Source organism: Balaenoptera borealis (genome assembly GCF_965194805.1).
Source record: "Balaenoptera borealis genome assembly, chromosome: 7".
Taxonomy (NCBI): Eukaryota; Metazoa; Chordata; class Mammalia; order Artiodactyla; family Balaenopteridae; genus Balaenoptera; species Balaenoptera borealis.
In genome coordinates, this window is record NC_138864.1 from 20,636,747 (window position 1) to 20,663,321 (window position 26,575).

Consider the following 26,575-nt stretch of genomic DNA (forward strand, 5'->3'; position numbering starts at 1 on the left):
AGTAACATTCATTAGAAGTGGGTAGAAAAAGCAAAGGGATCCACAATGGGTTTGGAAAAGAGACTAAAACTATATATCACAAATCCTATATTCTTGCTAAGCGCGGCCTTCAAATGTATCTTCAGCCAAAAGGGAAATCGAATCAGTTACTTCATCCAATGTTCAGAAGATTTTAAAAAACTATTTGTTTAGGAGAAACACAACTTTTCTAAGACATGATAGAACTTTTGCAAGAGGATCTTTATAAAAAGTACACTTTGTAACGTGGTGAATAATGTCCTCGATAATATTCTGATGCAAGACAAAACAATTCTCTAAGAGAAACTAAACACTGAGAGAAGGATGCCAGTTAGAAGGTTAATCTTGATAAATGTTTAAAAGTAACAGGGGTCTAATCTTAGGAACCGAGCGACACTGCATGCTGGTGGATTAATGCACAAATCCAGTCCAAGGCCACCTTTCCAGTCTTGTGCTCATATCTTTTCCAGAAAAGTGATAAAATTTGGCAAGCTTATCTAAGTCCTAACAATTCTACAAACCCACGCAAGTCTGCATCTGGCAGAGAAATCACACCGACATGTGCAAGCTTCTACCCATGGCTGATGCGGACACTTCTCTGAAGGCATCTTCTGACGGACAGCGTGGAGAGAGGAGGAAGTACTGGAGTCTTCAGTACTGGAATGCAGGAGGCTGAGCTCGACCTCGTTAGTGGGCCACGATGTAAATCCCCAGAGGATGCAAATCCTTTATCGACTCAGTATATTAGAAACAATTCAACAAACTCATCTCCCTGTTGACTTATAATAGGCCTTTATTACATTAATTTGTGATTAATCATTTGAGCTCTAAGTGACTTCTTTGCTTGGCTCTCTACCCCCTAATCCAGCCCATGCACTGCATCAAATTGGACCCAAATCTCCCTTCTCGCCTCAAATTCCACTACACACGCCCCCGTATACCTAGCTTCCATCCATTCTGGATGACTGTACTCTCTGTTCCTAAAATACTGATACTAAATCCTAACTTCATGCCCTTGCTCATGTTCTTCTTTCTGCCTTCCTGCATCTGCCAGGCAAAATGAAAATGAACTCAGACCTTAAGGCCGCCGATAAAAACATCCCCTTCACTCCACGGCCCTCTTCTACCCGCCAGGACAGGAATCATTGCTCCCTCCGCAAACCGTTGGTGAAATCCTCCCTACAGAGCTCTGTGCGCATCTCTTCGGCTGAGCTCTGGGGCCACGCCCCTGCTCGCGTCCCCTTGGCCCAGCAGTGTGTCTGCCACACCATAGATAATCTGCAAATGCATGACGAATGAATGCTTCATGTGCCGAAGTCAAGGTCAATGTGGGGCAAGAGTCATTGCTTTAAAATCAGGGTGAATTAGGGAACAGTCATATCTGAAGGGAATTCAACTGTAAAGACATGAGCCTTCCCTGGGCCTGGCGCATGACCTGAGAGGTAGTCGTGTGTTGAATGGGCGTGCCATCTTGGATAGGGACAAACAGGGCCTGGTGACTCAGGACGGAGCAGGAGGCTGAGAAAGCCCAGCCAGGCAGGTGCCAGGTACAGGCAGTTGGAGGGATATACACGCGCAAGCGGGTAAGGGGCGTCAGAGCCTAGGACTGGGGAGTACCACAGAAGAGTGCCAGAGGTAAGGTCTCCGTGGTGCCCCCGGTCCCTGTGGCTGGGCTTAGGGAGAGCACGGGAGTCTCCAGCAAGGCGAACGGCAGGAGGGAGCAGGGCCTCAGTCCTAGAGGCAGGTTAACAGGCAGGGTTAATAGGAGGAACCGAGGCAGAAGTAGTTACAACCGCCTGGCATCTGAGGTGAGAGCGAGACCACTGCAGAGATGAACTCTGAATGTAGGTTCGTAGAAACCCGACCCAGGACTCTGTGTAGAGACTGGGGGCAGGGCTGAGCCTGCTGGGTGAGGGGCCTGGGGACGCCCTGGCTTGGGGACAACACTGCCCATGGTGGTGACCCGGCGGGGGCTGATGAAACTGGCCTCCTAGATTAAAGCAACACCGTGTAGGGGCTCCAGACTTCTCTCCTATCAAGCCCTCCTTAAGAGTGACATCTAGGGGCAAGTGCCTTTTAAATACGCTCATCGCCGCCTACTGTGCGGAGCTGTGTACGTGAAGAGGTTACTTGACTCCCCGGATTTCTTCAGCTCCATCCGACAACACACATTTGCTTAGCTCCTACTGTGTGCAAAGAACATCTTCAAAATGCGTGCTTGCTTCTACAAGGCCAAGTTTCACACTCCTTGCAAACTGTCCTACGTTGAATGTACACTATAGGTTTATCCTGAGTGTCCCATCGGCATGACTACTGCTCTGACTGGGGAAAAAAAAGTAATGTTTATGTCACTAAGGAAATCGCCACACAAATACAACTAGGCACCAGATGATGCTTACAGGTCTGTATTATTTACCAAAACATCAGATTTCATAATTAGGCTCACTTCCTCTCTGGATGTGTGGTATTTAACCGCATCTTGAAGGCTTATTAACTAACAGCTGTGCAATGGCAGCTTGTCAGTCTGTGCCTGAGTTACCACTTCATAAACTCCCAGAATACGACGTATTGTGGGGAAGGAAGAAACCGGAGGGGTTCTCTCGTCTCATTTATCTCCTCCCCGGGGCAGGAATTGCTCCTCTACCGACTGGTACCTACTGAGGGCATCCTAGGTCTCAGGACCCACGTGTGGGATGCAGGTCAGACATGGCCCTGCTGCCCAGAGCTGCCTCTGGGAAGGGAGAGACAAGCGGCAGATGGTACCGAGAACTGCCTGCTGTGACGGATGCTCCGAAGGCAACACGCGGCGCGCTGTGGCCAGGATAACACGAGGGGCCTCGTCTGGAAGAGGGCTCTGAGGGATGACGTTTGAGCAGAGCGCAGTGAAGGGTGTTCCAGGGAGGAGGCCCGGACTGGGGGCAGGTGCAGAGGAAGGCCGCCCTGACCCAGTGAGAGAAGGAAGGCTGGTGCCCTGGGGAGAGGCTAGAGGGGGCAGGGGCTTGTAGGGCGAGCTTAGGTGTTCAGAGATGATTCAAAATGAGATGACAGGCCACTAAATGGTTTAAAGTAAGGGAGTAACATTGTGTCTGCTGCTTAAGTTCAGTTTTTAACCAAATTCTGATTCATTTGGTCTTTAAGGTGATGGTGGTTGAAATGGGATTAGAAGTCAGATCCAAACTCAAATTCAGAGTTTTTCCAATTATGATGTCCCCTCTTCATTCCTTTCCTAATCAAAACGACAACTGAGAAGTACAGAGTTTGAAACATTTAAAGCTACAATGATACCATTGATGAAAGAGCTTATTTAGGTAAAAGACCAAATATTTACAGAATGAAGGAAAACCACTAAAATGTTGACAGTGTTATTTTTGGAAGGTGGGATAGTGGGTATTTTATATCCTGATATTTTTAATACTTTGCTGGCTTTGTTTTTTAAGGAAACATTTGCTACTTTTAAAATTGAGGGAAAAAAAAAAAACCCACGTTCTTACATAAAAGTAAATGAGAAGCCACATTTCATTCGCCAGTGATATCAATGTATTTGCATGTGAGTATGTTCTATAATCGTTCAGGGACATTTCAAATAAAGTGGTTCTAAAATACAGTACCGGTGGGAAAACCATTGTTTAATGTTTTCTCTCTTTAGTAAGGGAGAGATTTTTTTTCTATAGAGAATTGATTTATCAAAATCATCATCATTGCGATATATCCGTTTAGCACCCTGTGTGTAGGATGCTGCTCCAAGGGCAGACAGATAATCTTGGGTTCAAATAGTAGGCTTTGGTTTTGTGAGTTTTTGTCTTATTATGGCTTCTTTGTGAACTCCGCCCTCTTTAGAAATAGCTCATGAATCTGGTCCTAGGCTAAACGAGCTGTCTTGGAAAGAAGAGGGAGGTGGGACAGAGTCATGCTTTCCTCTTTCAGTTCCCCTGACTCCGTCCTCTTGCCACGAGCTGGGTAGGTTTTTAAGTCTTTGTGGAGAAGGCTCCCCTCATGCTCAACAAGAAGTGGGCCAGCTCTTCTCCACCCTTCCCAACAGGTGATTCAAACGTGTTGCGTGCATTCATGAACCTGATCAATGCAAAATCAGCGATTTGCTGGAAACGAGGATTACCTTTCATTCAAAATGTAAATATATACAGCATCTTCCAGCCTACCTAGAAATGGCAGCTTTGTTATACAAGATCCTGGGAGGCTATTTAGAGAGTTGAGAGATGTGCTCCCTGACCTTGAAGGACTTCATCTCAATAAGAGAGCACAAGACGAAGAAATAGAATATCTTCTGGAAGGCTTAGTAGTATGTAAAAAAAAAAAAACCAAAAAACTGTCAGCAGGTCTGAGTCAAAAGATGAAAAAACTCGCTGCTCATCTTTGTCAAGCTGGAAACTTTAGAAATTCTGCAGATGTAGCACTGTACACATATATGTATATGTGTTCAGCCTTTTTCCTGATGCGACTGAGGAGGGTGGGAAAGGCTGGGAGACGAGCAGATAAGGGGGCAGGTGGGGGAGAAAGAGCCTGAACCCCTCACTTGCTCTTCAACGGGAACAATGCTACTTCGTTGTATTTTATGTATTACAGATCTGCTTGAGATCTCATTTCATAGAGGGCTTCTCAGCCTAAAAGTTTTCAAAGTTCGAGGACCCCCTGTGATGGATATGACAATGGCGGCTCCGTTGATTGAGTTCCTGCTGTGGACTAGGCACTAGGCCAAGCTTTCTACATATTTCACATAAATAATCCCTAAAAAAAACCCCACATGAGGTGGGCCTTAGAATTCCCACTGCACAGATGAGGAAACCAAGGTTCTGAAAGGATAAGCAATTTGCATCACATCCATAGCGATTAAGCAGCAGAGCCAGGATTCAAGCTCAAGTTGATCTGCTCCGAAGCCCATCCTTTCAACTACAATGCCAGGCTGATCTGTGTTTAAGGCTAAAGTGCATACATTCAATCAAAGAGTATGCCAACACTGCAAAACATAGACGTATATAAGTACAATAAAATTTACCAAGGTGTGTTTTTGGCAGTACACATGCTGCCTAGATGTTGCTTTAATGAAAGAGGTTCTAAATGCTCAAGAAACAAGCTTTGGTCACAAAAAGGATGGAGACATGCTCCCAGACGGAGAGGACAGACTCGCTGCAAAGAGTTGTTGCTTTGGGTGGAAGCTGCCCAGATGGGGAGGCAACATCTGGGGGGCCTCTCCGAACCCCAATCTTTTCATTAAAGAATATTTTGAAACTTAAAATGACAACAAAAAAGACTACAGGAGAAGTACTGCTGGGGTTTTAGGGGTGACACGGGTATTATAGGGTCTATGGGAATGTTGTCAACAGCAGGACAGATGGGCAGTCATTCTGGAGAAAACCACTGGCCAAAAAGACCTCGTGTCTGCCTGAGTGTTCAAATGGCACTATTGCTGCTGTGTTTGTTCAAAGGAGATGAACCCCACCTCCACGAGAGGAGAATTTAGTATTTCCCGCCTCCCGTTTAAATGGTAACTCTTCCAGGTTTGTGTGTGTGTGTGTGTGTGTGTGTGTGTGTGTGTGTGTGTGTGTGTGTGTGTAACCATTTTTCTCTTCCAGGAAATTGTCGCAATATGTGACTTTTAACCTTAAAGAAAAACAGGACTGAAATGTGTCAAATCCCTGGAAATAGTCTGAAACCCAGTTGAGTTTACGCAGAAAAACACACTAAAAATCCTAAGACCATCTGGCCACAGAGATCTCAGTTTCTCTGACAACCACCCCTGGAGCTGTGGGAGGGGAAGTCTGGTAACCACCACATCGAAAATCAGCCAGGAGAACAAACAAGCACAGAAAGGTTTCAAAACAATACATCCCAGTTCCTGTTCCACTGAACGTCAAGGCCCATGTCATCTCTCAAGGTCAACATGGTCCTCAAGTAGACACTCAGGAGGAAGAGTCAGTCCTGAAATGCTGGTACAAATCAAACCATGTTTCGGAGGCGCTAAGGGAGGGGGCTATTTAAAGGGAGCCTGAGACAAATGTGCACATAAAGTAATCACTTCTTGCCTCTACTGATCTGTTTTGTGTTTGTATGGCTCTAAAATAGGTATACTGCAGTAGCAATGACGACTTTTCTGAGTTATGTTCATTCACAGTTATTAAATTTGCAAGAGTGAACATTTTACTCCTTGGATATTTGAAATACCATTTGATAGTCAAAAGTGAATGTAGACCAGGAAGGAATAGAAAGGGAAAGCCGAATGTGGACACCCCCTCAGGGAGCTGGGAGACCCATGGAGGGGCCGGTAGACAGGTGAAGTGGGACAAGCCGGAGCTCTCAGGACAACCTGTAGTTGAGCTGACAAGGTTTCAAATGAGAGAAGGGACCCTCCTTTACAAAAAGAGACAAGCAAGAATTTCCTGTGCTAGTAACTGATAAAAACACACCTGTAGCAAAAATCAAGAGAAGCTCACCATCATTGGCGAGTCCTGAAAAATATATGTAAAATTTGCATCTTCTAGGCAACGTCTTGATTAGGTAAATATTCAAAGGCTAAACCTGCCTGCCAGGTGCTCTTCCTTAAAGCCCTGTCTTCAGGGCAGTGTCATCCTGCTGTTCTGTGTTCTCCAGTCTCACTGATTATGGAATGCTTGTATTTGCTGTCTGGTTTTAGGAGAGGGGCTTACTGAGAAGCATCATTTTGCACTTGGGGAAGGAACAGAGGCGACTGGGGGGAGGGGGTGGGTCACACCAGAAGCGGGTGGGCGGAGGCGAGAGGAGCATCAAAGCGAAGTGACAGGTGAGGGCTGCAGGCACCATCTGGTTGATGTTCCCAGCAGGTGGTCGAGAGGGAGGCCAATTACCTGAAATTTCTGGAAGTGTAGACTTGTCTTCTTTCCAGAAGTCCCCATCACAAACAGGAAGTCTGGAGTTAGCACAAATGGCACTCTCTCTTTATTAATGCCCAGGAAACTTTTGTAATTCCCAAGAATGTGCCCAAAGTCAATATGAAACAGATTTCCTTAAGAGAAGAAAATGTCTGACGTCATTATACTGGCATCAGCACTTGCAAACAACACCCTGGTTTGTTCATTTCTTGAAATATTTTGAAGTTGCCTGAAAATGAGCTATCTTGGGTGAGAGAGCTATTTTTACTCTCTGCTTGTGATGTATTTTGTCTTAGCAGGTGTGTGTAGTAGTAGCCACAAAGCACTCTTTGAAACAAGCGTAGTTTTGATATCCTTCTGGTGTTCTTTCAATGACAGCCAAATGCCATTAAAAAAAATTCTTGTCTCAGAATTATTCTTACAAATATAAATCAAAACTCTCTGGCTTATATGTCATCATTATGCCCAGGACTCTCTTATGCGCTTTATGTAACTCAGGAGAGACTGCTTCACTCTGTTTGGGGGAGGCGCAGTCACCTTTTATTTTTGAGTAGCAGGCTAGAAAGAAATCATTTTGCATCTCCTTTGGGTCAATTTCACCATCAGCACCACAATTCCCTTCCTCTCTTCTCATTTACAGAGCTCACTATCATATGAATGATCCATAAATGCATTATCTCTTGATTCCCACAGAGAGTTAGCGATTTACCCCGATATGGTGTTTTTTCCAGACTCTACTCTTAAATTGGTCCAGACTTCTTAGAGGAAAATGTCACGGTATGCAGCCAATACTGACCACTGTCAGAGAGTACAGTGACCCAGCGAGGAGCAGTAGGTGAGGAAGGGATGGCATTTCAGATTGAAGGGTATCGAAAAAAGGTGACTCTTTTTGTTGCTTCTCTGCACCATCTGACACTGTTGATCACGCCCACCTTCCTAGCTTTCTAGCTCCTGTCTGGCTTGCCCTTCTTAATTCTCCTCTGCTGCATCTTCTTCTGTTACTCACTCCTGGGTCCTCTGTAGGGTGATCACAGCCTCTGTGTCCCTACACAATAATGACCTCTAGATCTTTGCTCCAACCTTGAGCTCCATGTAACAATTACTCTGTGCTGGGGAAGGGAGGGGTGGGGGGGGTTAGTGTTTAATGGGTCCAGAGGTCCCATTGGGGAAGATGAAAAAGTTCTGAAGATGGATGGTGCTGATGGTTGTACAACAACGTGAGTGCAGTTAATGCCACTAGAGTACACACTTAAAACTGGTTAAAATGGTAAATTTTATATTATGCATATTTTACCACAATCAAAAAACATTACTCTATAAAAAATAAACTCACCTGTCTCTGAGATCATAATATTGTCATTGTGTCTGTCACCTATTCCAAGGACAAAGGTTGCCACACAGTAGCCAGCACAGGAATAAACGAATCTCTCCACCGCTGCCTGAAACTAGTTAAAATGCAACCGAATATTAGTTGTGTCCTAACTACAAAGAGCAGCGTGAATCTATTACAGAGGACTCCCAAAAAGACACTGTTCTGGGAATCATTTTCAGAGAGCAAGTTAGTGGTACCTGACATCATTAACGTTCTATCTATTAGGAGCCAACTCCCTCATTGCTCTACTTACATTTTAGGTGAAGATACAATGAATCACAGTAGCATGAGGAGGAAACAACAGTCAAAGGACAACAGTAATTTAATCAAAGGGTTCACTGCCTTTCCATGCATCATTTGCCAACGCCAGTACAGAACCTGTAATGATTCCTCCTTCGTTGGTGAACATATGTTTTGCTTGTGACCACTTAAAAGTACGCACGGGCTCACAAATCCACATTTTAACAGACTAATAAATGCTACTAATTATATTTCCTCCCCGAAAGACTGCTACCCACGCAAGTGAGAAGTGCTAATCCTCTACAACAGCATTTTAACCAGCAGCTGAACAGCTTGTGAAGGACTCAGCGGATGCACTTCCGAGGAATGGAAGTGACATTTTGAGCATCCATAATTTACCATTTAGATTAGGGTGCAGTGGTAAATTATAAATTACTTTTTAGGGTCTGTAGTGTTTCCAGGTAGTAAAGAGTTTATCTGTGGTAACTAAATTTTTCTGCTGAACGACAGAAATAGATGGTCATAAAAAATGCTAACAAGTTATTTCCCAGAACCAAATTTTATGCAAAGCAGGCCTGATAATCAAAGGAGAAGCAAATGCTCAGCGAGGTCTGAGTGAGCACCTCTGTTTTGCACAGATCTGCTGTGTCACCAGGGGAAAGCGCTTAAGCCCCCAGGAGCTCAGGAGGAAGGTGCTTCACCAGTGAGTCAGGAGACCTGGCACTGGTAGACCCCTTAAAAACATGTCATTATTCTGCTGTATCATGATAACTTGTCAAGAGCTTTCAGACTGGGGAGAAACAGGAGCCCACCTTTTCTTCAATAGGGCATTTTTCTTTGAGCCAGTGATTCAGGACTTCATCTTTAAAGGCGCCCGTGTTGCCCACTGTGCTTTGCTGAATTTTGGCGATCGTCGTGGCGTCTTTCACGATCTCGATCATTCCTGCAGGAAGATGCACAGAGTCTGATGTGAACTGGGGCTGAGTGCCTGACCCAGAGGAGGAATGGCTGTGTCTTTGTTGAGTGGAGGGCAGAGAGCTTTCTTAACCACAGGGTTATTTTCCAGGTTCGTGCTGGTGGTTTTCTTAGGAGGAAGAGAAAGAAAAGGAGGCAGATAGGGAAGTTGTGTGGGACCTGTTTTCACTATCCGTGAATGAAAAGAGGAAAGGGTTGGTTTTGAATAAGCAAAAGCATTAATGTGCCGAACACATCCTCTTCCCTTGGCAACCTTTGCCTTTTCCTTTTTTAAATTCCAGGGTCAAACGGGAATGATGTTCTCTACTTCTCAAATTGGAAACTTGACTAAAAATCTGTTTGATTGAAATTAAAATGTGAAATATCTGTAAAAGCACCTAAGAGGAGAGTATGTAATAGCTTTGATAATGTAAAGTCTGGGACGGTGAAACCAGTGACAGATCTTTCCATCTACTTTTAAATGTTATTTGTGAGAGAGAAGTTTACTGTGCAATGAAACGAGTGAAAGTTTAGCGGTGAAGTAAAGAGGAAGGAACAAGTTCTCACTAAAATCATTTCCATGTACAGTCAGTCACAAGGAGTTGAATCATGCATTCATATATTTTCAACATGTCCGTATTAAACTGAGTCACATGCACCAGCCTTGGAACATCTTCTTCCTTTTTATATGGATTATGATTGTAAATTTTCTGTTATTAAATGCCTACACTGAAGGGATGATGGCCGCTTGGCATGCGGGATCTTAGTTCCTCGACCAGGGATTGAACCTGTGCCCCCTGCAGTGGAAGTGCAGAGTCTTAACCACTGGACTGCCAGGGAAGTCCCATGGGATGGCGGTCTTTTAAAATGAGCTAAGCAGTATATTCATCTTCTGAGGTCCCCACGTACCTATTTTGTCGCCAGTTGAAATGCAACCATATGGCAGGAGGCACAGATCCAAAGATTCAGTCTCCCAAATGGACTCCATGATTCGTAGAATCTGGGCATCAAAACACAAAAACGTTTCCATTATAAATATGTATTATTCTTCTCTGTTAAAAACAACAACAGTCTTCTCTGGTAACACAAAATATTGAAGTGAACATAAAATATGTAAGTAACAAATGTACTTTTATTTATCAACCTGGTACTCTAATGTTTCCCTTCCTTGGGAGCCTGTTAATTTTGGTCCCTGAGAGGCACCTTGGGGAAGAGAATAGTTGGATTTCTCTGGGGGTAGGTTTTAGCCATGATTTATCTATTATTCAAATGTTCCTAGTTACGTGTATTTTACCACAATAGAAGAAGTTCCACTCTAACATCTTTACACATTTTTATCCATAAGGCACTCTTGGGCTACAACCAAGGCAACAATAACAACGATGATAATGATAGCTGACATTCACCGAGGACTGTTTTATGTTGATCCTTTTTTATTAACCCCCTAGTGTGGGTATGATTACTGTTCCCATTCTTTTTCAGATTCTTTTCCATTATAGGTTATTACAAGATATTGAGTAGAATTCCCTGTGCTGTACAGTAGGTCCTTGTTGTTAATCTATTTTATATATATAGTAGTGTGTATCTGTTAATCCCAAACTCCTCATTTATCCCCCGTACCCTTTCCCCTTTGGTAACCATAAGTTTGTTCTCTATGTCTGTGAGTCTATTTCTGTTTTGTAAATAAGTTCATTTGTATCATATTTTAGATTCCATGGTTTGCCTATTTTAAATAAATCACATGAAATATTAGAAATTATGTTACTTCTACAGTATTGAACTAGGGTATAGAGAATATTACTTTACAAATCTGCAAAGCTAAAGTCTATGTTAGATAATATGAAAATGATCAACATTGATACCTTCACCATCCATCTTCTGTTCTAGTAATCTGTTCACCCTTGTTACGTAACTGCATGAATTCTCCAATCACCTACCTGTTCATCTTCTCCCTCCTTCCTATCACATCATTCACTTCAGTTTGTGTATGTGGATGTGTACCAAAGGTGATGTATCTAAGGAGAGCATCTGAGAGTGTCTGGCTATGTCTATGGATATGAATAAAGTGGATACTTGGGGGTAAATAGGTTTCTATTCCATGTTACCACACTAGGAATGTGGTGTATAAGAAAGAGGTTAGGGGAGGGAAGTGTATCTGGCTATTTGGGAATGCTGGGTATGCATCTCCTCAGGAATGGACAGAACTGTGAGACTCACTAGATTTCGTATCTAATGGTCCACGGCTATATTCCCCAATGAAAACTCTATTATGTCATCTTTGATCACTGTTCATCATACAAAATAGGAGAATGGAACAGGGTCAGTAGAAGGCATTTCTTTAGATCTAGTACAGAATTCTCGTTTCAGATAACTGAAAAAAATTCCTTAACAGCAGCACACCTGTAAAATCAGCATGTCCTGGCGCAGATCGTCGCCGTGTTTAAAGATAATTCCAATTGTTTCATTTGACAGAGCTGTAGGGTCGGCACATTTAAACTCAAGCCACAGGGGCTTTTTCTTGGAGGCCATCACTTTACATTTTTCAATCTGTAAGAAAACAGCCACATGTTTCCCACACACAATTGAAGACACATTGTGGAGGCGCACACCCTCTTGCAAAGCATCTCTGTAAACACCTAGGGCAAAGTCCCGGTTGGAAAAGGATTTTCAATGGTTCAGGTAAAAATGCAGAAGGCTTTTTCACCAAATCCAAAAATGCTAGTGAGAGCAAGTTACAACACTTAAACCAGTGGTTTTCAAAGTGTGTTGCAAGGAACCCCAAGCATCTGTGGAGGTGCCTAAGAGGTGTGGCATATCCCATCCTCTGTATACCCCCCTCCTGTAGGACTCTTGTGCTTCCATGTCCCCTCTAATAAAGAGCAATTGTGCTGTTATTTGTCTATACATATCTGGCCTCCCTCTAAGAATTAGTTTGAAAAAAAAGAGTTCTATTGCTACCATAGTGTCTAAAAATGGTTGTCAAAAATCAGATGCAGTCTAATTCCAGGCCAAATGTAACAAGATGAAATTTCACTGCAATAGATGAGACGCTAGCACTCAGGCACAATGCCTGTCCCCTCCCCCAAACGCCCCTACGTCGAAATAAATTCAAGGTGGGAGAAAGGTGGCTTAGCAGCCACTCATTTGAAAAGAGAAAATCTTAGGAGTTTTAGCCAAAAGTGAATTCACCAAGGATCAAAAATGTGACGTGGTCTTTAAAAAAAAACCAAACACAATTTGAAGCTGTATTAATATATCATTATTCCTACCAATTTCTAACTTCGAAAGGACAGTGGATAGTGTGTGCTTTTGCTAGAGAGTCAGTTTGCTGCTAATTGTATATAAAATTAAACATGGATCAAAGACTTAAATGTGACATTAAAACTATAAAACTTCTAGGAAAAAATATTTGTTGCATTGAATTAGGCAGTGTTTCTCAACTTTGGCACTGCTGACATTTTGGGCTGGATAATTTTTTGTTGCAGCGGGGACACTCCTGTGTATTGTAGGATATTTAGCAGCATTCCTGGTCTCTACCCACTGGATGCTAGTAGCCTTCTCCCAGTTGTAACAATCAAAAATGTCTCCGGACATTACCAAATACCCCTTGGTGGAGGAGGTGGAGGTTCACCCCTGGTTGAGAATCGCTGGATGAAGCAAATATTTCTTAGGACACGAAATTCATGAAGCATAAAAGAAAAAGTGATAAATTGGACTTAATCAGAATTAAAACCTCCTGCTCTTCGAAATACATTACTAAGAAAATGAAAAGGTAAGCCACAGACTGGGAGAAAATATTTGTAAACTATATACCTGATAAAGGATTTGTATCCAGAATATATAAATAACTCATAAATAAGAAGAAGGTGGTAACCTAAATTGAAAGTGATGGAAGATATGAATAGAAACTTCTCAAAAGAAGATGGAAACTTCTCAAAAGCACATGAAAAGATGCTCAACATCACTAGGGAAATGCAAATAAAAACAACAGTGAAGTACCACTTCATACCCATTTGAATGGCTCAAATTAAGAAGACTGATGATAACAAGTGTTCTCTAGGATGTGGAACAATCAGAGCTCGCATACATTGTGGTGGGAATATAAAATGGCACGGTTGCCATTATAAAATGGAAAACCAGTTTGGCAGTATCTTATAAACACACACGTCCCATCTGACCCAACTATCTCACTGTTAAATATTTACTCAAAAGGTGAACGGAAAACAAACTGTGGTATAACCATACAAGGGAATACTACTCAGTCATAAAAAGGGACAGATCACCGAGACACACAGCAACATGGATGGATCTTAAGAGCATTATGCTAAGTAAAAGAATCCATATACAAAAACTACATACTGTATGATTCCACTTCATGACATTCTAGAAAGGGCAAAATTACATGATAGAAGACAGATCTGTCATCCGGGATGGAGGATGGAAGGAGGAAAGGACTAACTGCAAAGGGACATGAAAGAATTTTTTCTATAAATTTCTATGGAAATATTTTATATCTTGATTGTGGTGATGGTTATATGGTTGTATATGTTTGGCAAAACTCCCTGAACTGTACACTTGCAATGGATACATTTTATTGTATACAAATGGTTTCTCAAGAAAGCTGATTTAAAACACAATGGATGGAAGATTGCCTGGTGTTGAGGTTTTTAGTATCTAGCCATTAGGGAAGGGCTTGATGGAAGCCCATCTGGGGACTTTCCAGCTTCCCTGTCTCTCTATAAACGTCAGCTTTTATCCACTAGGCCCAGTAAAGCAGGCAGAGCCATCGTCACGACATAGAGACCATGGAGAGACATCAAGGCGATACCTACCACCAGTGCTCCCGCTTTCAGTCCAGGGTCATACGGAACTCTGAAGCTTTGGGGGAGATTCAAATTCTGCAGGATTTCAAGCTTTTGCTTAAGTTGGGAAATAACTGTAATTGTCAAACGCACACAAGAGTTACGTGAGTTCAAGAAATTACCAATACCATCTCTAACATTTCCCGAGGCCGCAGGTATTGACAACATTCTATATATTTGGTAGGGTGAGGAGAAGAGGGGGTAGGTTTCTGTCTTTGAGGAACTAACCATTGAGGGTGGCAGGATAAGTCAGGCTTACTGGGAGCAACATAACCACGTACACACATTACAATGGGACAGAAATATCTGAATATATATGGGATACCCAGACAGTCAGAGGGAGAAGGATGTTTTATGGATAATTGTAAGGAATTACTGTAGTTTTCTCTCCAACGCGTGAAGCTTTAAACTGCCATCTGATTTGGGAAACAGGTATCGGAAGACCATGTTAAATGGAATTCGGTTAGGGTTTGGGAAATTCTTTTCAGAAGAGGAAGTTAGGTTGTGTGGAGGCAATATGACAGCCTCAAAATTGTGAAGGCAAAATACATAAATAAAAAATTACTGCCTGGGTACCAGACAGACTGGAGGCTGGTACAAATGTTGCTCTTTCTTTCTTACAATAAAAATAAAAGCAAGATTATTATTACCATTATTATTTTTAGAAGAGACCATTATTGGTTTGTTGGAAAAGATTCAAAGGCAAAAATGGCAAATCAAAATATCCAGAAGTTTAAAATACTCTCTGAGTATGTTTGTGAGTGTCCATTATGAGCCGTAGTGGTGGATTGAGATATACAAGCGTGAATAAGAGATAATTCCTAGCTTCAAGGCTCATACAGTTTAATAGACCAGAAAGATGTGTTAATGACTTTAATTTAATGTAGTATCAACCAAAACCTATGGGAATACAGATAAAGAGTGATTAATTTTCCTAAAGCAGGGGCTGAGGGACAGGATTTCTTAGGGATAAGAAGACAACATTGGAACACAGAGGAGGTGATATATATGTTTTTATAGGAAGTACATATATATAAACATATATATGTACATATAGCTATATATGGTGTATACGTATACATATACACAAAAAATTTAAATAACTTCTCAATAATTCATTACTTTAAAAGACTGAGGACTTGAAAATTAGATGCATGTATTGAGAGATGGCGAAGAAAGGATATTTGGAAATAACTAATCTTTTTTGTGTGTGTGCACAGTTGCTCTTAAAAAATACATCTTACATCTGCATAATGCTGTTTTAAGTTTTCAACGAGTTTAACATCATACATTCATCATGAAAAAATATATGTAGTTTTAAAAAATATTAACTTGTAAAGGGAGAACTTTAAATTTGCTTACTCCATGAAGACAGAAGACTAAAAAATGTATTCTTGGCCACCTTGAGGAAGGTGCGACTTGCCTTCCAGAAGGAAGAAGGATCACAGGAGCGATGGCATTTGGAGACAAAGGCATTTGGAAAGAGAACCAAGAGAACAGAGCCACCGTACCTTGGGAGCTGACGTCATACTTTTCAGCAGAGAGCGATTTAATATCAATGGTGACCTTTTGTAGCATGTCAATTACTTGGACTTGCTGAGTGAAGTCGCGTAGCATGGCCGTGCCACAGCCCCTCAGATAGGCTTCCAGGATCACTGCAAACCTCTGCTGATAGTGTCTGGACTGGGCGATCTCACTTCTCAAGAACCAAAATAAGAAGTGACCAATTCGTTTGTTCTGAGGGTGAAAACGAGAAGGTTGCCACCATTATGACTAATGCTCTAGATCTATCAGCCAATTCTCTGTAACTTTTTAAATGTCACGCTCTTATCAAAATGGAAGTACTTACTCTCAAGCCACGCTTCAGCAGAAATCTGGCAAGGGCACTGTCATGGTATGGTTCAAACTTCACAGCCTAAAGGAAGAACACATTGGCATTTGTGAGATTGCATTCTCCATTGATTAATCGGGAAACAGGAAATGGAGAAAAACTGGTGCTCTGCCTTAGTGGGTTTGTAGGGATAGGGCGACGAGAATCTGAGCAGTCACTTAAGTTCAATCCTTTCTTTTCAAGGACAGTTTGGGCCAGGGTGAACCACTCGCTGAAGGACCAGGATTAGAAGCCAGAACTCTTGACTCACAATCACGTGCTTTTGATGACTTCAGAGATGAAGAGGTGAGGGCTTTTGTTCCCATGAAGGCTTACCTGATTTGTTGGAAAGATAGAAGGGAAAGATGGAGATGGCTATAACACATCTATAAAAGTGGAAGGGAAGAAAGGTTGTTGGAAAGAAAATAGACAGTGGGGATATTGTACATGCAGGGAGAGAAATGTTTGTTAGATGTGAAGATCCTAAAAATCCTATAGCTTCTCTTCTGCTCAAGTTGTGTGGTTGGCCTCTCACTGGCAAGTCACTGTGCTGCCTCCCAGGTTCTTACGGCAACTGAATGGTCATTACTCCCTGCCATGATGCAGTGTATACGGGGCTATTTGCCTGAAAATCTCTTGTTTTATCTGGTTCCTCAGGTTCAGCAGTGTTTAGTAGTTTTCACATCACTTGGCTAATAACAGAGATATTCATATAGGTGACAGCTCTGTGACTGAGGAAAAAGAACCAATGACAAGTGAAAAATAGGGGCTGGACCAAAAACAGGGCCCAGGTGGGTGGCTGCCCGCCCCTCCCCCCCCCCGCCCCCCGCCCCCCGCCCCTGCCCGCTGCAGCCTAGCCAATTAAAAATAAAACATAAAAAATAATTAAATTCTGGTGGGTGCATGGATATTTGTTACACCATTCTCTGCTTTTCTGCAAGTCTGCAATAGTTCATAATTTTAAAAGCAGTAAGACTAACAAAAATTGTTTGATTATTAGACATGCACATATAAAATTATAGGCTAGATGTCATGCATAAGCATAAAGAGAGGTTTAAAATTAAATATCTCAAGAGTATCTCCTTTATAAATAGATACGGTCTATCCTTTTTTTCCTAAGAAATAAGAGATATTCCCGTTCTACTTTATGTTTTAGGGCCTGGGGGCTTTTTGGTATGATTTCCAATCCTTACTCTGGTTTTTCAGTTTGGAAATGATCAGAACAATACTGATTTGATAATATTTCAATTATCCCCATGCTTTCAAAGATGGGGTGTGCTCTAATTGGTGCCACAGTAGTTGCAGCTAAGATCTTAATTCTGAGACTGTGGTTATTTAACCACCAGTAGTCACTTCAGAAATGTTAAGTTTCTAACCCAAACGTGAGTCTTTTTGACATTCTTCGTGTTTCACTTCTGTAAAGACCATGAAGATCTCAACCAGGAGACCATTTTAATTAGGAATGAATGAGTCATTTGGCCATATCTGCAGTGTCTCAAATAGTTTTACAAATGACTACTCTTCTTCAAATTTAGGACCACAGATTCAATGTTAATATTACTTATTGACCTCTTTCATTTAAACATTTCCAAGAAGAACACTATTCATTTTCCAACTCTGCAAAGTTTACTTGTGAAAATGACAATGTAAAATAATTCATGATAGCCTTGGGACTTGGAACAGATCTCATGCAAATTTGTTTTATGTTCTTTTTGTTATGGAGAGCTAGAAAACTGAGGATACTTTGATTTTTCTAAAATTTTCATTAGTGTTTATGCGAGCCTCTGAACTCATGGCAGAGAAAAACATCGGTTATATTTGATAGATGAAAGCAAAGGCCAAATATAATGTTTCAAGTATCCGCCTAATGGGAAGGTGAAGATTCAAAGTTGAGAGTATCCAAAATTCGCATCAGAAAACTTCAGAAACTTCCTATAAATATAGATAATGATTAGATAGTTTGGTGTCCACCAGTCAGCCTGGCTAATCCTAACCATCTCAGATCAAACATCACCTACTCAGAACTGTCCCTGGCTTCTTCAATCTAAATCAAGTGTCCCCAGAACCCCTGACTCTTTTCTCATAACACTCTGTAGCTTTTCCCCAAAGTGTCTGTCACAACATGTTACTCAATACCTGCCTGTATGTGTACTCATTTGGTGTCAGTCTGCATGCACCACAAGCTACAGTAGGGCAGAGTCCAGCCCTGTTTTGATCACTGCTCTACATCCAGCAACCAGAACTGAGGAAGCATTCAGTCTCTGTTGTTGAATTAATGAATGAACACTTCTGCTCTCCAAAATAGAATTCCCTTCCAAGTCCTTTCCTTCCTCTTCCTTGTCAAGCAACACAATATAATTTGAGAATGGCTATCGTGAGCAAGAGAACGCTTCCTCCTTTCTTTAACGTCCTAAGGAAACCCATGATTTAGTCAAGGGTTTAGCAAATGATTTAGTCTCTCTGGACCCCAGGGAAAGGCATGTGAAGAGGAGTGGACACACAGTACCAGACCTGTCTAAAGAGAGGGGCTTTCAAGGTCCCATCCAGATATGAGATGTTACTCTACGAATTGTGACAAATACAATCAGAGAGTATGATGTTTTTCCTCTAGGACACACTATCCTGACACTGCTGGGTTGACGCCAGATATTGGGACTCCGTGAAAAGAGCAGGGGCCAGGAGTCAGACCTCCTGGGTTTGAATTTGTCTTTCAAAGTATGTGACCTTGGGCACATTACTTAGCCTCTCTGTGCCTCAGTTTCCTGATATATAAAATGCAAATATTAACTTGACCTCTGTCATCGTTGTTGGGAGAGTTAAATGTGATAATACACGAAAAGCATGTAGATCACCTGGAGCCTTGGCACAAGGGAGCATTTGATAAGTCAAGTCTATCATTGATACAGTAAATGAGAACAAAGTATTCCCACGGGAACGGTTCTCCTAAAAAGCAGAAATATTAATGTCATCAAAATGCTTGTCAACAAGCCCTCAAAGACAGTAAAAAAGTAAATGGAAGAGTTTACTACTTTCTGAGGTAGTTTCATTAGCTCTCCTTTGACTGATCGTGACTCTCTGGACAAGGGGCGTTGGAAGACAGCTGAATGGGGCACCTGTGCATATGCAGATAAATCCCTTGAGGCGAGTGCATCCCCTACCTGGACCAGCTGGAGCAGGTAATGTAGCACGTCATCGTCCTCCAAGCTCTCCAGTTTCTGAACTGCAATGGCTCTTACGTTTTCATCCGAAAAGTTGCAGTCCAGGAGTTGCATTGTTAATCCAACATCCAAAGCACTTTGATCCCAGACCTCCCTTCTGGCTAACAGCTGATATGTTTTGGCCACAATTTCTTGCTGTCCCCATTTCACTGAGCTAAAGAGCTTAGGATACGCTTTGGGATCCTTCAGACTTTCATATCTGAAATGCCAGAGCAGCTCTTTGTCTTCGGCTGTGAGAGGGTTAAGCGGATCAGTGGCTATGATCGCCTCTAGCTGCTTCCGAAGCTGATTGGGCATTTCTGCTCGAACCCGGTCCCCTTCCGGGTCAGGGGTGGGCCGATGCTTAGGCAAGGCTATGGGGTGACAGTAATTGTCCAGAAGGATGGAGATGGACATTGAGTTCTCCTTGTCCGGGTTGGTGGCCGACGTGAGCTTGTCGGCATTGAAGCTGCCTTGGTCTTCCGCCTTCCCGGATAGCTGCCACATGTGGAGCACGTACTCCCCGTGGCGCAGGAGGAACCGGTGGTCTATCAGCAGCAGGTTCACGTAATACAGAAGCTGAGCTTTGCCTCTGGACTCGGGAGCGGGAGCCTCCGCAGAGGCCTTACCGGACAGAGCTGGAGCTTTGCCGCAGTAGATCTGGAGGTTCAGCAGAGCCCCTTTGGGCAAGTCTTTGATCTTGATGCTGAACTCAAGCCACACATTCCAGAGCACCTCCTCCGTGAAGGGTTTGGGGCTGGTTCTCCTTTGGCAAAGGACTTGCTGCCCATACTGGATGTTTGCCTCCACAAAAACCGTGAGGTCCGCGTTCCGGGGCAGGACGGGGATATCGATGCCTCTGATTTTTACCCTGAACTTGCGGTCACAGTCCCACAGGGACACGGTGAACACGCTCTCGTGATCCTTCCCGTGGATGGTCAGCTGCTCATGGTAGCCGGTGACCCCCGTGCAGTCGTCCACCAGCGGCCACTCTTCCTTCCTCACCTCGTCCAGGGCTGGGTCCGGCGGAGTGTCAAGCACCAGGTGAATCTCTTCCCCGTTCTTGAGGCACTGCCTCACCCACTGGAAGTTTTTGATGGGCGTCTCACCCACCAGGTACTCATCCCGGCCACAGACGCGCAGCACAAAGTCACGTTCGTTCTGGCTTTCAGGGATATCCATCAGGGACTTCTTCTTGGCCATCTTGGTAAAGAAGCTCTGGAGGATGGTGCCCGGGGTGTCATCGGCCGAGACCTTGATGGTCTGGCTGGTGGTGCTGCGATGAATGACAATGAAGATGTAGTTGTTGGTGATCTTCTTCAGCAGGTACTCGGGGAGGGGCTTGGACGTCACCCAGGGGTGCATGGCGTAGAGCTTGGGGTCGCGGCCGGCCACCTCGGCCATGCGCGGGGTCACCAGGCGGCGGCGCGTGAACTCCAGCTCGTCGTCGTGCACGTTGCTGACGTCGGTGACGTCGTAGCCAATGAGGGCCGTGAGCTGGCGCTGGAAGGCCAGCGTCTCCTCGGAGGGCACGAGCCTCTGCACCACGTGGATCTGCCCGGGGCTCCGGTGCAGCACTTTCCAGTAGCGCAGGCAGTCCAGGGTCTGCACCACCTGGTACTTGTCGTAGATCTCGTACCACTGCCCCTTCTTCTGGTAGAGCAGGAGGAAGTGGTCGGGGCTGAGCCGGTGGTAGAAGTCGGCGGCCACGCTGGTCTCCAGCGCGCGCAGCCACACCTGGGCCTTCATCTGCTCCACGTTGCCGTGGCCAGCCACGTGCAGCAGCGCCGTTTCGGGGGTCTTGGTGTTGCGCTGGCTGGTGGGCAGCACAAACTCAATGGGGATGAGCTCCATGGAGGACAGGCTGGCCGCCGCGCTGCGCGGCTTCATCCTCCGGCGCCTGCGGCGGTTGTCCTCTCTCAGCACCACGTGCTGTTCATGGCTCTCCAGCTCCATGCCCTCTGCGACCTGGGAGCGGAGAAACAGAGGACTCGGTCACAGGGCAGGCACTATGCCCTTTATGGTTTCCCGCGAGCTGGCAGAAGGAGAAGGTGTAGACGAATGACAAGGACGTGCGCACGAGGATACAGGGGCTTTGGAGTCGGGGCCCAGGAATCCTGGCCCCCGCCACTTAGAATCTGGGGCATGAGCCCTTTAAATAATCTCTGAGCCTGTTTCCTATCTGTCAAATGGGGTTAGCAATACCTCAGAGGGGTAAGTAAGGTGAGAGTTAAATAAGGTAATATACTTGTTGAGTATGGGCCATGGGTAGATGGGGATTCATTAACCATTCTCTCTGCTTTCATTTTGTTTGAAAATTGAATTTTAAAAGAGAGGTAAAGCACTGATCTAGCACTGTGTCTGACCTGCTGCAGTAGTTCTAAGTGGTAATTGTTGTTAAGCATACTGAAGCGCATGCATGAGTCAAATTATCCAGTTAAAGGATCATGTCCTGGTTTATAAGGTGCAATGTGAGGTGCTGAAAAACCCCCTCTGAAAATAGGCCTTTGACTTATTTCCTCTTCGTTTAGTCTCATTTGTCTCCTGGGGGACCCAGACACCTTACCCAACTGGCCTCACGGTCCCTTTTCAAACTTTCTGGATCAGGTATCTGCTCCCTAGTCAACTTCCTGTTTTTGTTTTCTTTTCATTTTTTTTCTTTCTTGTTAGGAGAGGTAGTCATTTCATTGATAAAACTCAGAAAGATCAGAATTGGTGAAGCTGCACTCAAGAGCATTTGCAGATATTTAAAACTGAATCATGAAATGTGTAAGTATAGTGGCTGTCATTACTCCGTTAGGGCAGTATCTTAGGGGAATCCCCAGGGCTGTACTCTCCAAATATGAACATTCAGGTAATTTTAACTTTGTACCAACTCATCCCATCTGCCTCTGGACAAGCCACAGGATGGAAGGAAGGACCTGCTTTTGGGCCCCAATCGATTATTTAACTTCTTTTTGCTCTAATATTTTCATCTCTATAACGAGAATTCACCAATTTGTTCTCAACAATTTATCCACTCTACCTTCACAAAGCATTTAAGTATAAATGTGGCTTATTGCAGTAAGAAACTCCTCAAATAATGACTGAAATGCTAAACATCTTAAAATTGAAATATGAAGAAGGTATTTTGACTTTACTATTTAGTATCCTTTAATATTTTGTAAGATGTTCTAAATAAGAATCAACTAGTGAAACAAAAATTAATGTTTCAGAAAATATTATTTACTTCTTAAAGGACTAATGTTAGTGACACTCATAAGTACTTATTTCCTTAAGAAATAGTGGAGCATTTGACACATACCAGAAAGGAGAGTTTGATTAAAGGGTAAGAAAGGCAGGTTTCATTAGATCCAAACTTCTGTACTCGGCTTAAACTTACTTTTAAATTCAGCAGTCCCTCTCTTAAAATATTACGAAGTTGCACTTAGTAAATACATGAAATCAACTGTCCCAAAGGACTGTCTCTTACAGCTTAAGACCTTCACTATTTGCTCCTTTGCTACTTTACAGAATAACAAAGAAGAGAACTGTAAGTTATGTGAATATTGGCACTAACTTGAAATAAAATAGGTCCAAATTTAGGCAACATGCAAATACACAGCAATCACTTCTGCCTCCACGACATCAAATAGACTTACAAGATACGAGGTGCAGAAGAAAACTGGCTGGCTCAATACTCACTGCTTTCCTTCATGGTTGAGGCTGTGAAGCTTTCTCCTTTTACGAGAAGATGTTAGAAACACCGTTCAGTACACTAATCGCGAAGAGTGCACTTGTAAGAACGTGAAGGCTGCTGACACAGCCCCCCGTGCCCTCCCTCTTCCTCCCCAACAAAAACAAAAAAGGACTGATGCACCTGCAAAGCTATTGCCGGAACCTTGTGGATATCCACACACACGGGTTGGACTAGACAATGAAACAGACATTCAGTGGCAGTATCATCAGATGAGCGACAACAGTTCCACATAAAAATCTCCTGGCTGAGAAGGAAGTGTCACTATTCTGAGTCAGACCCAACAAAGGGCAAAAAATAGAAGGAAGCAATACCTGATAAAGCAGCGGAGGTGATGATGTTGAAGGATCATTTGTTTAATTTCTGAAAACAAAACAAATTCAAACCTACCCAGTGTGCTTCTAAACTCTTCCGCTTTTCTGGGTCTCCCTTCATATCCAGATGCAGAGGAAGTGTTGCAGTTACCAGGAAGGAAGTTTTAACCAAGTTGATTATACGTGTGATTGCTCATTTAAAAAGTGTCAGAAATGCATTTCCTGTTAAAGCACACACAGAGAGCCCAGCACGAATGTGAGCTAAGTTGACTATATATTTTTTACTCTTCGAACTAATTTTGTAAAAAGTGTGAGAGTGGAAATGAGTTAAAATGACATAGATCTAAACCAAAAATACATTCATGAGACATAAACACACAAAATGTTTTTCTGGCTAGTTCTCAGTAGAAGGAAAGGCCTCATAGCCACAATATTAGAGAAACAGCCCGGTGGGAAGATTTTTACTTTTATTTTTTTAAAACATCTTTATTGGAGTATAATTGCTTTACAATGTTGTGTTAGTCTCTGCTGTATAACAAAGTCAATCAACTATATGTATACATATATCCCCATATCCCTTCCCTCTTGCATCTCCCTCCCACCCTCCCTAACCCACCCCTCTAGGTGGTCACAAAGCACCGAGCTGATTCTCCATGTGATGCAGCTGCTTCCCACTAGCTATCTATTTTACATTTGGTAGTGCATATATGTCCATGCCACTCTCTCACTTTGTCTCAGCTTACCCTTCCCCGCTCCTTGTCCTCAAGTCCATTCTCTACGTCTGCGTCTATATTCCTGTCCTGCCCCTAGGTTCATCAAAACCTTTTTTTTTTTTTTTTTACATTTCATATATGTGTTAGCATACGGTATTTGTTTTTCTCTTTCTGACTTACTTCACTCTGTATGACAGACTCTAGGTCCATCCACCTTACTACAAATAACTCAATTTCATTTCTTTTTATGGCTGAGTAATATTACATTGTATATATGTGCCACATCTTCTTTATCCATTCATCTGCTGATGGACACTTGGGTTGCTTCCATGTCCTGGCTATTGTAAATAGAGCTGCAGTGAACACTGTGGTACATCACTCTTTTTGAATTATGGTTTTCTCAGGGTATATGCCCAGTAGTGGGATTGCTGGGTCATATGGTAGTTCTATTTTTAGTTTTTTAAGGAACCTCCATACTGTTCTCCATAGTGGCTGTATCAATTTACATTCCCACCAACAGTGCAAGAGGGTTCACTTTTCTCCACACCCTCTCCAGCATTTATTGTTTGTAGATTTTTTTAATGATGGCCCTTCTGACTGGTGTGAGGTGATACCTCATTGCAGTTTTGATTAGCATTTCTCTAATGATTAGTGATGTTGAGCATTCTTTCATGTGTTTGTTGGTAATCTGTATATCGTCTTGGAGAAATGTCTATTTAGATCTTCAGCCCATTTTTGGATTGGTTTGTTGGTTTGTTTGTTTGATATTGAGCTGCATGAGCTGCTTGTATATTTTGGAGATTAATCCTTTGTCAGTTGCTTCGTCTGCAACTATTTTCTCCCATTCTGAGGGTTGTCTTTTCCTCTTGTTTATGGTTTCCTTTGCTGTGCAAAAGCTTTTAAGTTTCATTGGGTCCCATTTGTTTGTTTTTATTTCCATTTCTCTAGGGCTTTGGTCAAAAAGGATCTTGCTGTGATTTATGTCATAGAGTGTTCTGCCTATGTTTTCCTCTAAGAGTTTTATAGTGTCTGGCCTTACATTTAGGTCTTTAATCCATTTTGAGTTTATTTTTGTGTATGGTGTTAGGCAGTGTTCTGATTTCATTCTTTTCCATGTAGCTGTCCAGTTTTCCCAGCACCACTTATTGAAGAGGCTGTCTTTTCTCCATTGTATATTCTTGCCTCCTTTATCAAAGATAAGGTGACCTGATGCACGGCTGGGCGGGGCTCATCATGGTGGTGGAGAACCAGCGCCCCAAGTCTTACCTGCACGTGCAACGCGACTGCTCAGACAGCTTCAGCGTGGTGTCCACGCGTGGCAGCCTGTGCACCCAGGACAGCGTGCCGCCCCTGCAGAGGCAGGTCCTGGTGATCCCGTCCCAGCTGGAGGGTAACGCCGGCTTCTCCATCACCCACCGCCTGCTGCACTGCAAGGTGGCCCAGGCTTTCCTCAGTGACTGGACGGCCTCCAAGGGTAGCCACGGCCCCCCACTCACGCCCGAGGTCGCTGGCCTGCATGGGCCCTGGCCGCTGTGACCACCCTGCCCCCGCTGCCTGTCCCCATATGCACTTTACGAGGGAGACCCCAACACAGGATGCTTGAACCAGAATCTCAGGACCCCCATCCAGGGAGTGCCAGCGGCATGGCGCAGCTTCTCCTGGGCCTTCCTTCCTGCCCCTCCCTCCTACCCAGGGCCTCATAGCCACCAAGCAGAATACCTCGAAGCGTCCTCTAGCTCGAGGGAGCGGTGTGCCAGCTCCTCTGACCAGCCCACCTTGAGGTCTGGCTCAGACTGCCAGGGCCAAGGTGAGGCTGCCCCTTCCCTATGGGCCTGGGGCCTCCTGCCTGGCTGAGGCAGCCAAGAGCTCCATTCACAAAACCAAATCTGGGGGGTCAGAGGCCAGGACCCTGGGGTGAGCAGGGACCCCCCCATCTTGTGGGATCAGGCCAGGACCCCAGGTGAGAACAGGGACAATCCCTTTTTTGGGGGGTCAGAGGCCAGGACCCCAGGATGAGAGCAGGACCACCCTCTTGTGAAGGTCAGAGGCCAGAACCCCGGTGAGAACAGAGACCACCCTCTTTGTGGGGCACGAGGCCAGGAGCCTTTTCTCCTCAGTTTGCCCTAGGTCCCATCTCCCCCCAAGCCCTCATGAGGCAAGCAGGGGCTCCTGGAGTCCCAGCAGTGTCCCAGGAGGCAGGTGCCTGGCGACCATGGGCTCAAGCAGGGGTGGGGAGGGACACTATGCTATTCCTGGAGCGCCAGCCAGGATCGAAGCCATGCCCCAGGCTGGGGTTGCGGCAGCGGGTCAGGTGGTCCTGAGCCCAGGCCTAGCCCTGTGCTTGGTGAGGGGGTTTGTCCTCAGCACCACCTGACCTCTGCTGGGAGGAACAGAGTCCAGGAGAACTCCTTGGCCAGCCCTGTCCAGTCACATGCAGGG

The 26,575-nt window shown here is 44.0% G+C and overlaps 1 protein-coding gene across 2 annotated transcripts in view; it reads right to left on the reverse strand.

Moving 5' to 3' along the window:
• PIK3CG (phosphatidylinositol-4,5-bisphosphate 3-kinase catalytic subunit gamma) overlaps positions 1 to 24,016 on the reverse strand; it is a 32,596-nt gene extending 8,580 nt beyond the window's left edge. The window contains exons 1-10 of one of the 2 annotated variants that reach the window (XM_082398770.1): positions 23,424 to 24,016; positions 19,335 to 21,341; positions 16,156 to 16,221; positions 15,818 to 16,043; positions 14,277 to 14,380; positions 11,845 to 11,991; positions 10,354 to 10,444; positions 9,303 to 9,433; positions 8,212 to 8,323; positions 6,855 to 7,012 (exon numbers count right to left, since the gene is read on the reverse strand). In XM_082398770.1, the coding sequence (XP_082254896.1) occupies positions 6,855 to 7,012; positions 8,212 to 8,323; positions 9,303 to 9,433; positions 10,354 to 10,444; positions 11,845 to 11,991; positions 14,277 to 14,380; positions 15,818 to 16,043; positions 16,156 to 16,221; positions 19,335 to 21,329 (3,030 nt within the window). In that variant the 5' untranslated portion in view covers positions 21,330 to 21,341; positions 23,424 to 24,016. Of the gene's footprint in view, positions 1 to 6,854; positions 7,013 to 8,211; positions 8,324 to 9,302; positions 9,434 to 10,353; positions 10,445 to 11,844; positions 11,992 to 14,276; positions 14,381 to 15,817; positions 16,044 to 16,155; positions 16,222 to 19,334; positions 21,379 to 23,423 lie in introns of those variants that run through there. The other variant, XM_082398769.1, reaches the window with a different exon arrangement.
• Between the last annotated feature and the right edge of the window lie 2,559 nt (positions 24,017 to 26,575).